This window comes from Amphiura filiformis, unplaced genomic scaffold, assembly GCF_039555335.1.
Source record: "Amphiura filiformis unplaced genomic scaffold, Afil_fr2py scaffold_28, whole genome shotgun sequence".
Lineage (NCBI taxonomy): Eukaryota > Metazoa > Echinodermata > Ophiuroidea > Amphilepidida > Amphiuridae > Amphiura > Amphiura filiformis.
The window spans coordinates 1,308,128-1,320,694 of NW_027305492.1; the positions used below are offsets into that span (position 1 = coordinate 1,308,128).

The 12,567-nt window shown below is 36.0% G+C and overlaps 2 protein-coding genes across 2 annotated transcripts in view; one reads left to right on the top strand and one right to left on the bottom strand.

Annotated features, from left to right (window-relative positions):
* LOC140143803 (poly(A)-specific ribonuclease PNLDC1-like) overlaps window positions 1-12,567 on the bottom strand; it is a 173,262-nt gene that overhangs the window by 37,177 nt on the left and 123,518 nt on the right. The gene's annotated exons all lie outside the window — the stretch shown is intronic.
* The window catches only part of LOC140143771 (uncharacterized), a 37,358-nt gene that overhangs the window by 3,340 nt on the left and 21,451 nt on the right, over window positions 1-12,567 (top strand). The window contains exon 2 of the mRNA XM_072165584.1: window positions 11,075-11,888. Within this exon, the coding sequence (XP_072021685.1) occupies window positions 11,075-11,888 (814 nt within the window). The remainder of the gene's footprint in view (window positions 1-11,074; window positions 11,889-12,567) is intronic.

Here is a 12,567-nt window from a genome sequence, read left to right on the forward strand (position 1 = left end):
TTGCTTGTTTAACTCTTTATATTTATTTATTTATTTATTTATATATTTAATATTCATCTATCATATCCATTTTTCATTTCAATATTTAAGCCGTTTCTTGTTTTTTATTCATTAATTCATTTTTATTTTGACATATTTATTTATCTTTATGGTCATTTTAATTTTGATTTCGTTTAGGCCTAGTTTATATTTCATTATATAATCTGTTATAGTTTAAATCAGATAATAGACTCAGATGTATATGACATTTTAAACTTTAATTTTAATATTGCATCGTTGAGCCCCGGGGTTGAGCCATGAGGAAAAATAATTTCATTTAAAAGTAGCATGCACTTTAACATGTTTAAGAAAATCATGTTTTTATATTACTTGGTTGTGATTCGAGAGCCTGATTTGCAACAATGTAGCCAGCCTTTTAGAGTGAAGTAGAACAGCCAAATATTCGTCCCATTTGTCATTTTTCTCATCCCGTTTTTAGTAATTTTAACCTCTTTGCTGTTCCCATTTTATCCCTGAAAATTTTCTGGGGTTTATATACCTCCGGCTCCCCCTGGCTACACCACTGCTGATTTGGCTCAGATGCAAAATATAGTGCGTGCTACCGGTATACATTTTGAATTATTAATTTGCGTGTTGGCCTACTAGTTTTTTAGCCAAAATTAAAAACATATAGGCCTACCATTTTTCAAACAGATCGAATAGTTCAAAATATGTCAATACTGCTGAAGGTTTTTTTTCTCTACTTTTGACTTTTTGACTTTATCTATATAATAATACGCATCGTCTATCCGTCTATCTGTCTATCTGTGTGTCTGTCCGCCTATTTTCTCGGAGACAAGGGGTCGCACGTTCCTCAAACTTGGTGGGTGGGTGCAGCTTGACCCCAGACAGAACAAGTTTGTATTGGTTAGTGGTTCAAGGTCACCCGAGGTCATCCAGGGTCAAATTAGTAAAACTGTTTTTCTCAGAGACTGGGGGTCGACGTTCCTCAAACTTGACGGGTGGGTGCATCTTCAACCAGGACAGAACAAGTTTGTATTGGTTAGTGGGTCAAGGTCACCAGAGGTCATCTAGGGTCAAATTAGTAAAACTGTCATATGGGCATGCAACTTGGTGGGTAGGTGCATCTTGACCTAAGACGGAACAAGTTTGTATTGGTTAGTGGGTCAAGGTCACCCAGGGGTCATCTGAGGTCAAATGAGTAAAAACTGTTTTCCGCCTATTTTCTCAGAGACTAGGGGTCGCACGTTCCTCAAACTTGGTGGGTGGGTGCATCTGGACCTGAGACAGAACAAGTTTGTTTCGGTAAGTGGGCCAAGATCACCCGAGGTCATCCAGGGGTCATCTGAGGTCAAATTAGTCAAAACTGTCGTATGGGCATGAAACTTGGTGGGTACAGTCAACTTTTAGAGTCAAATTTTTGGACAGTCATTTTGGGGTCATCAAAGGTCACACAGGGGTCATCTGAGGTCAAAATAGTAAAAAAATATCATATGGGCATGAAACTTGGTGGGTACAGTCAACTTTTAGAGCCAAATTTTGGAAGGTCATTTCGAGGTCACAAGGGGTCATCTGAGGTTAAATTAGTAAAAACTGTCCTATGGGCATAAAACTTGGTGGGTATAGTCACCATCAGCCAGGTAATCGCGACAGCCGAGAACCGCCAAATACGGGTAACCGCCTAGTTAGAATTAATAAAGCATTATTTTTTTTAGATTGTGTAAAATTTAAAATAAATAACTTTCAAAAGCAAATTAATTACCCTTATTACTTATATAGTTGAACTATGTAAATACTGATGATCATTATGTTTTTTTGAATTTTTACCTTTAATTGTGAGCGCATTAATTAGCATGATAAGTATACTTTCCATATTTTCAACGCCGAGCTGGTAAAGTTCAATATTGCAAGTTTGAAATTCATGCATTTTAATTCCAACTTTGTTATGCAATTGGAGAACGATCTATTTGATGTATGATTCAGTAAAATATAACATGGCACACGATATTTGAATCAAATTTGCCTAGAAATTATGAATTCAGCATTTTGGATAACATTGTGCAAAAACTTCACGTTAAATTGGAAGAGTGTAGGCCTATACGTTTGTTATATACTTTCTTTTGGTTTATCGTAATTACAAGCAATATTCTTCAAAGATTATTAACAACTTTCTACAAACAAAGTGATTGATAAGACGATAAGACAAAAATAAAAACAAAATAAAATATCATGCCATTATTCGCCAAATCTGTGAGTGGACCATTTTAAAATGAATTAAGACTAGACTTTCCAGTTTACCATGTTAATTTACAGTTGCTTTGGCAATCATAAATTCTAGTTTGTAATGTTTAATTTATATATTGTGTCCTTTACCCTAAGACACGACAACCATTTATTGACTTTTGTTTAAGACCCGCACCAGTACCTACAACAAATAAACAAACAAACACATTCTCAGCCGTACTATAGCCAAATATATAATAGGAGATTCTCTAATCGAGTGAATTTATACCCAACCCAAGACTCTAGCGAAACAACGACCAAAGGCGCAGAAAATCTTGTTTTAGCAAACGGTGATCCAAACTTGCACTCAGGTGGCCGCCACCCGAGGCTTAAATTCTGAGCGTTTGACCCCGAACCCGTGGATCATTAAATCAAATATCATGGCTAAACCAAATGTGATCCAAACTTGCACTCGGGTAGCCGCCACCCGAAGCTTAAATTCTGAGCGTTTGAACTCCGAACCTGTGGATCATTCATCAAATATCATGGCTGGAAACTCAACAATAAATTACGGTACTGGTGCATACAGATCCCACGCTCCCAAGTGGAATTCCTGAGACTCTTCAACAGGTGATCTACCTGAAGTTCAAAGGATCAAGTCTTAATGTTAGCATTCTATGACATATACATATATCATAATAAATAAATACAGAAAAGATAATTCAAAACCCCACACAAGGGACTTATTTTATAAGGAACTTGGTTAACTCCCCCCCCCCTCCCCCCTTAAACTTGTTTGTTCACTTTGCCGCACGGATATCATTACCTAAACCTCCTCTAACGCTCCTGGAGGATACACAATGGAATGAGGCACATATCTAAAAGTTGACTAGCGCATTTGAGAGCGTCTGTTTGAAAACCAGAAACTACATGGTGATATATCTGCCTATGTTTGATAATGCTACTGATAACTAAATGGAACCTCAATGAAGGATTTTATTGTTGGCACATTGAAATATAAATCAGTTTGGCTCTGTGCCACTAATTGCTGATTAGCATAAAACAGCACTATAATTTCTTTGCTGGATATTGACTGTAATCCATATAATTCTCCACAATAACACTAATTATGCTGGCTCTATATGCTGCGAGATACAATGTATATTCACAATAGGATATTGAAAGAAATCAACGCGATAACTAGCCGGCTGCGCAACCTCACAAAAAAAACTAGAAAAAATGAGGGCATAGTACTTGGCCCCAGAGTCTAGCTACCCCATGCCAACCTGGAGTTGATTCCTACTTCCCTTTAACACAGACTTAATCAAACAAATACCAGCACGATTGACTAAATGTTATTAATTTCAAATGTGCAACAGAATATATGTGTTGAGATATAAACCGCACCTGACGTGCTGTACTCAACCACTTCTACCCTCGTATAGTCATACTATTACGTAACGCAAAGCACATCAATATAATATCAGAGGGCTCACAACTGTATAAATTGTTTCTTGTACGATTTTACTTACAATGCAATTCAATTTTTAGAAACCCAGATATTAGAGATATTCCAAGTCCCATGAGATTCATTTGTCCAATGGAACTTTCCCATGTTGTCCCCTAAAGTTTTCGTCCACCTCTGCAAAATTGTATAAAATTTTTGTATATGTTGTCCACTACCAATGCGAAGTTTGATGAATTTACAACTCTTTAAGTTAATTCTTCTTTCTTCAATATATGAAGATGTTGATTTTGAGCTTTTTGATGATCAACATCGCAATGGTTAACTTTCTTTCATACTTTTAGTTACCAATTGAAAAATATTTTCTTACCACCAGCATCAAAGTGTCATTGGTATCGCCTGCAATATAAATAAAAGAAAGAAAAAATGGGAAACAACCTGCCAGCACATCTATACTAATTACCCTGTGTAACTTGAGATTTTGTTTGTGATCCAACACAAGTAATCGGGAGACAGATGGTTATTTAATTTGTATTAATTTCATTCCCTGACCATTTTTATGTACCATCGTGTTATGTGGATAAGCATGACAAATTATTTGTGCGATCTATTCTCATACAAATTTAACCCTTTCAAAATATGACATTTACTAATTAATAATTCCAGAAACTGAAGCACTCTTGCCTTAATTACCCTTAATCCACAATAAAAATGCTTTGACACAATATATACTAGTCATTGTATCACAAATGGAAGCGCTGAGGGAACACATTTTCCCCAATTTTCACACAATCCGGCTTTTACTTACTTGACCTCAGGAATTTTTTATCCCCGTTTTTCATGAAATCCTTCTCTACATTAATTAGTTCTTTGACCCTGCTTAACGATTTTTCCTAATCAGATATCTTTATATTGGTTTCATGACCACCCAATTTACTTAAGACTTTAAATTGACCCCCCTGTAGCCAACAGGGAGATTACAAATGTATTTGCAGCACTCATAACTACTCCTCCTTAAATCACCATCCAAATATTTGATGACCTGAGAATTACCACAAGATTATTAAACTATCCAAGATCCTTTTTCACCAAGTTTTATGATCTAAAATCTTCCGTTGAACTTCTGAACTTCAAATTACTAATACCATCAAGTTCTAAAGACTCAAAGAGCTCGTACACATTCCCGTTGAGCCTGTGATCAAAGCCTAACAAGGGATGCAAGGGATGTGCGTTCATATCAATTTCTCCCTATACTTAAAAAAGGTATGCAACTATGATCAAAATCCCTCATACAGACCGTAAACACACATGATAAACCCTGGTCTTTCATTACTTTTTTTTTTTTTTTTTTTTTCAATTTTTTTTTTTTTTTTCAATTTTCAATCAAAATCCAATTTTCAATCCAAATCCAAATTCAATCCAAAGAAGAGAGCATTGCAATTATTTATTTATTTATTTATTTATTTATTTATTTATTTATTTTATTTATTTTATTTATTTATTTTTTTTTTTTTTATTTATTTTGTTTTATTTATTTTTTTTTTTATTGGTTTTTTTTTTTTTTTTTTTTTTTTCAATTTTCAATCCACATCCAATTTTAAATCCAACTTCAATCCAAATCCAAAGAAAAGAACATTACAATTCCAGTCCAATCAAATTTCCAATCCAAATCCAAAATCCAAGTATTCAATAACAATTCTAGTCTAGGGACTGGCCTTGTTTATCGATATATTTTGTCACAAAACTACAACCTGTGACTAAAATTAGACCTACACTATATGACCACTTTATGGATGAAACTAGGTTACCTTATAAATAAGGCATTATGCCACAATCAAACCAAATTCAACCAAACAAACAAAACTAATGCATTACCGACTCTGTCATGTAAATTATATACTTTTATTCAGAGTAAGCTTAGACATAATCGTCCATTATGAAGGTAAATATCCCGGGGTAAATATACTCATGATACCCTTCCTTTCAATAAGCCACAAACGCCCAATACGCTAAATTCGTCAGGGGGGAGACGGGCTGTCTTTACCCCATTTTGACGAACGAGGGAGACGGGAAATTGCACAAGGATTTTTCCAGATTTTCTATGGCTAAATTAAATTGCCTTTGTGAACTATTTTGCTACAAGTGGTGTTAAATATTATCATCTGCACACCGCATCTTTTGCTACTTAAAACTATTATCATTATTAGGGATTTCCCAACCCAATCACGTAATCGTTGACCGACATTATCATCGTCTTACATCTTCCCTATTGTTATGCTATTTTTATTGATTTTGCTATTTACAAGTATGAACATAAAATTGACCATCTGTAAATTCTCTACTTATGACCAGAGAAGTGACTTTCCAGCTCTTAAAGGAGTATTTTGTGATCCTAGCATCCTCTATTTATGTCATTTTTCATTAGATATCCACGAAAAAAACCTATTACCAAAATTTCAGTTGATTCCAATTTTGCGTTCGCGAGTTATGCATGATTAAGTGTATTACACTGCTCCATAGACAATGCATTGTAATGTTGTTCTGGTGCACCAGAACGAAATTAAAATTTCATGATATCTTTGCTAAACAAATTAATCTGCAAGAAATATTTTGTACATAAACATTATGTAGCCAGAGGTTTTCAGTGATATAAAAATCTCAACTTTTTTGAGAAAAGTGGGGGATGAGGCTGTGGATCACGAAATGCCCTTTAATACGTAAAGTCGTAAGCCAAATGATCCCAACATTTTTGAGTTTTAACTATAAAAGGATCCCTTGATTGATAACCACATTAATTTCAAGAAAACTGACAATATTTCTTGGCACTGCTTGAACTGAATTTGGCACCAAATTAAAATCGACTGTCAACTTTACCCTAAAAACATACCCGATTGCTGAAAAAAATACCTACTTAAATGAACCGACGCAATCAAAATCGATAGTTTAATTTGCTTAAATTTTGCCATCCCAAATTCCGAGCTGCCAAACTGATTCGACAATTGCTGTAACTTTGGTAATATAAATATTGTCCAAATTCGCCGGGTAAAAACTATGGCTCAAATGTATACGATGACACCGGAAAAGATCGTCATTGATTTGCAATGGGAAGTCATTGTTTGCCAATCGGGATATCGATTGATTCGCCCAGGTCAAATTCTCAAGGACCCTGACGTCATAATGAGCGATGAGCGAGCCTTTTATTACGCCTTGCCTTATTTGGATAATGAGCTCCATGTTCGTTGAAAATCTCTGCCCCGTTTTGGCCATAACAATTACACCTCATGAATTAGTATTTATGTCTTATGAAGTTGCTGTTGATTTCTAAGAATCGGTAACCAAAGATTTTTGTTGTTGTCGTGTCCAATACAAAACCAACAGTGAATAAATCACCACCTAATCACGCCCGAAACCCTGAAGCGGCAAATCCCATGGTTCCCGGTCGAGCCAAACAATACAAATTTATCTGCATGACAATGATTGACACCTGACCCGGTAAACAATAACATGGATTGGCCCATTTCTCAGCCAGGGTAAATTGAGTTTAACGCGGCTGTGTACTCTAGACATTGTTTCTTTCGCAAAATTCAGTTTTTTTGATATGTTTGTACTTTGCTATGTTTTTTATAAATACAAGGAATGAAAATCCAGATTTGTAAACTCCAACTGCAATATTTTACGGATTTTATTTCACTATTCCACTCGTGTTTGAAATTGAAAAGGAAAGAAAATCTTTGTTGTACCAGCAGGATACACGCAGCGCAACAATGCATCGCGTTGCGTGTCGCGCAATTTGTTAACGCACAAATACACTACCCATACGCAACGCTTATCTGCATGCGCGGCGGCGCATCTTATGGAAACACCACGGAAGCACTGATTTCACAAAAACCTAGTGGTCAAATGGCTCCGTTTTAGCTGATAAAATGTGGGGTTTTTAAGTTCTTTCCCCGATTTAAATATCAAGTTATGAATGGATTTCGCTCAAACTTCTCAAGGGGCTGTGGATTTACCCGATGTTCACGTAATATAAGGTACAAAAACGAAAGCTGCCGCATTCTCCTGTGAGATTCGATGAAAGTGCAAAATGTGACCACTTTAAACTTCAACGGCCATTATTTCAATGTTCATTTTCTCGGTAAAATGACGATTTAGGTACACGATAACTCAATAAATACAGCATCTATAGGTAAGCAAATATGATCATCGTAAAAAGCACGAGCGACTCAAGAAACGGTTTTCTCATTTTTTTATATTTTGGTCTATTTCCGATTTTAGGCATCATTTTGTGCAAATAGGCGTTTGTGAATTTTAAAAAGTTCAATTTGATGCCTTGAATATCTCAAAAAATCAGGCCGATATCAAAAAAATTAAAAAAACGTTTTTGGAATGGAGTCTCAAGATTGAGCGTAAAACAAAATAAAATATTTTGGAAAGAGTGTTTTTTTGTTATGATGTACCTAACAAATATTGCCAAAAACTCACTTTTTTGTGATTTTCTTCATAATTGTTGTTTTTACCCCAAATCTGTATTTATATTAAGATTTATTGATATCTTGCCTTCATAAAAATGTATACTTTTATATGTCTTGTGCGAATAATTACAAAGTTATTGCACTTTTACTACATGCATGTCTGAGAGTACACAGCTGCCTTAACTTGTTGCACTGTGTTAAACTTTATTTTTTTGAGAGCCAACCGCTAACTTTGTAGTTAGGCCTACAAGGTTTAACATACTTATAATACAATTATACTCGGCTTTTTTGGTAACGTGTGCGAAATTCCAAAGAAAAATGAATACCAAAACGACTTCATTTTATTGTCAAAAATTGTTTTTGGGGCGCCCTCTACGGAGGCGTCCCACAATATAGGCATGTGTTTGTGAGAAGCTTCTAATTTCACTCTTACTAGATTTACTCCATAATTGTTTTGCTAAAATTATGCCCTTGCTCAGAAATAAAACCACAATATGTTTGGATTTTATTTTATTATTGTTTTCTGTTATGCACAGGATAAAATGGTGTGCGTATATTCTTTGTTTAAAAGACAAAATTAATGGATTTGTAAAAACACCAAATAATCTGCGACCTTTGTATGCCTTCAACCTGACCACCGTTTGTCTTAAAACCCGATAGACGATGACATTTGACCATAAGATCAATGGCCTTTGTTTGCCAATTACCATAAACAAATCTATATAGCGGTTATTGCCAGAGTTGTAATATGGTGGCACAATTGGGCGGCAAATCGTATGGAAACAACACGGCATATACTTTGACCATACACTAGGATCCACAACATGCTTATCTATCATGGGAACAGTTCTTAAACCTTGATGCTACCCAGTAATGTTTGCTTAATTAGATGTTATCTTAATTAGAGTTCTAGTAGGCCAAATGTTATTATTTGCATGGTATAATTGACTTGGAAAGTTTGTTTGCTGGGGAGTTATAGGCCTATATGTCAGAGTCAGGATGTAGGTATCATTATGCCTCAAATCACGAATTATTGTAAGATTTAGTGCAGAGTAGGTTAGATATGAAAATGGAAAGTTACAACAAATGACTATACACCTGATTCGTGAACTGTGTCATTTTGAAAGACTCTTCCTCTTTATCCTTCATCTCTATTTGATTTTCAGTGTATTAGCAAGTAGATGATGTATATGTATCACAGACGTTATACATTTATAAAAACTTAACGTTTTCTATTGGTCAACATAGGCGTAGATCCCGGGTGGGGACAACCCCCCATATTTTGCCAGGGAGCTTACTTATTTGTGTCTTCTATACTATTCATCATATACCCCTGCATAACGAAATTCAACAATATTCAATATCCAAAGCAATATCCTCACTATAATAGGTCCCAAAAACAGAATTTTTCCCCATCCCACATAATCGCAAATTGACACAAAAGCTTCATTCCCATTTTTTTCATCCAAAACGGTCCTGTCATACATCTTCCCCAATCAAACACATTTCTCTTGCATTTTATCATTTCCTACTCTTCCCTAGAAAAATCATTATAATACCAAATCTACACACCATGGAATTCACCATATCACGTCCAAGCACTATTCATCATATACCCCTGCATAACGAAATTCAACAATATTCAATATCCAAAGCAATCTCCACACTACAATAGGTCCCAAAAACAGAAATCCCCCATCCCACATAATCGCAAATTGACACGAAAGCTTCAATCCCATTTATTTCATCCAAAACGGTCCTGTCATACACCTTCCCCAATCAAACACATTTCTCTTGCATTTGATCATCTTCTACTCTTCCCTAGAAAAATCATTATAATACCCAATCTACACACCATGGAATTCACCGTCACGTCCAAGCTCACATTGGGCGCCCCATTCCTTTTTTAAAGGAATTTTTATTAAATGTTATAACGAGTAATGTTTGATCAAAAAGTTTTGTATGTATGTATTGATAGCAATTTCTGCCCCGTGTTTTACGTGGTATAACACCAATTGCGTCAGTAAAAAAAATAAAAAATGAAACGAACGATGACACTTATTATAAAATTAATGATAAAATTTAATAAAATGTTTCGTATAATTATTTTATTATAATAGTCATAGACCCTGCAGCCTATTCAGCAATCATGGATCAGAATCAAACATTTGACAGCGAAATGCTATTACATGCGGTCAGCTTCCTTGTGATAAGTGGTTTTGAGAAGTTATTTCAATTATAACAATAGCATCGAGTACCGGCACTTTACAAGATCGATTCTCACGGCGGGCGGTCGTGATGCTCATCTTAATTATCTGGTTTATGAATGACCTTTTCATTCTTCAGTGATTCTAGGGGACGATGATGTAAAGAATACGGCCCGATTATGTATTAGTCTACCTTGATCGTCCGACCTGGAAAATTCTGCGGGTCAATAACGCAACAGTCCCTTATGGAAAGCGCCATAATTAGGAAATTTAGTGTCTCAATCCTAAGAAATCGGAAGAAAGTGCCAGGGAGGAGAGGATGACCTGGACTGATACTAGTTACTACCATGTACTATGTCAACAAGTCTTTGAAAGGGTGCTTTATGCAACAAAACAATGTTATGCAGACCCCCTGACGAGAAAATGGGGGCGGGGTAAAAGAAAAAAAGGCGAAAAGGACTTTACACATGAAGTCTCTCTAAAAACATGGTATGTTAGCATTCTCATAAAGCTATTGTATGTCTGATTGAGGAAATCGTGAGCCTAAAACCTTGTTCCTGAGGAAGAAATCACAATTTGCATCCCTGATGTGAGATGGCCCTTATGCAATTAACAATAACAACAATTTGAACATTAATTACTTTGAAAGAAAAATAAATGAATTGATTATAGGTAAACAACACATCTTAATCTTTCACTTTCCACAGCATTAGGTGCTTGCTGGTCATTGGAGAGAGAAATCCATCCTGAACATCAAGGAAAAGAACTTGGGTGTTATCGTATTGCCTGCTGTCCAAATGGGGATATGGTCGTGTCTTGTACAGATGAACTCTATCTGCTTGATGGTGATGGCAAATGCAAAATGCAACTGAGGTCAACTGATATGCCAATAGGCCATGTTTGTAACATATGTGTATCACCCTTAGGATACATCTTTGTTGCAAGTGTCTCCTGTAGATTTGTCCATGTGTTTACTACAGAAGGGAAATACCTCCGCTGCTTCACACCTGATTCAAACACATCTCCCAAGTGGAAGTGTCTTGCTATAGATAGAAAAGGGCAATTATTGGTGGGTGATAGGGAGAGGGATATCATCACAATCCATACATGTCCAGATGGTACGGTAGTCAATAAGATCAAATGCTCACTTGGTTATGGTTCAGGCATGGTTGTCAATAGCAAGAATCAAATCCTGATTCATTCCCATCCATCAGATTACAGTAAGGTAGTAGCAACAGATTACTCAGGTAATGAGGTTTTTAGCTTCACACCAAAAATAGTTCAGGATATGACAGGTAGGCAGTCAGTATCACATGGGATACTGTGTGATCACAATGATAACATTTATGTTGCAATGTCAAGATGTGAATACAACACAGGTCACATTCATGCCTACAGTCCCAAAGGTGAATTCTTGCAATGCCTAACCACAAGATTGTACTCTCCCTTGGATTTGTCTATGACACCTGGTGGATCACTGGTGGTTGCTAATGAGACATCAATTCTAAAATACAGCCTGAAGTAAAACCACCAAACATCTCACAATCATTTTTGTGCAAATTTCCATGTTAGGCTAAACTGTACAATCATGAATGCCACATGTGCTTTTACCAGAGACATTCTGTGTGTGCACCAGGCACGGATTCAGGGGGCGCCCCCCTCCTCCAAAAAAAAAAGAGGAAAGGAGAGAAGAGAAGAGAAGAGAAAGAAGAAAAAAGGAGCAAAAGAGAAGAGAAAAAGGGAGAAAAGGAGAAGGGAAAAAGTTAAAAAGGTCCATGTGTAAATAAACCACACTCTCGGGTCAATCAAAAGTAGGCCCTATAATATATAGGCCTGTGATTATTTTAGGCATTGCTTGAAGGCGGTCCACCGCCCAAAAGCATGTGAAAATTACTGCGGGCACACCGACATGCAGGGCCCGTCATATTTTGTCACCAAAGTCAGTATATTAAGATGGACTCCATGCTGACTTCAACATCAATCCATGCATGCTTTAATTATGAATCTTAGGCCTCTAAAGTGTCAGTGTAACATTTAAAATTTTGCAAATTGAGTTCGGGCCCTTTTTTGTTTTAAAAAGCAATGATATATAATGTAAAAATGATGCACCAAATGTACCTTCATTTTGTAAATTTCCAATTTCAAAAATTGTATTTTTTCGGCTTTTTCAAACTAAAATTTGACACAATAATACTGACAA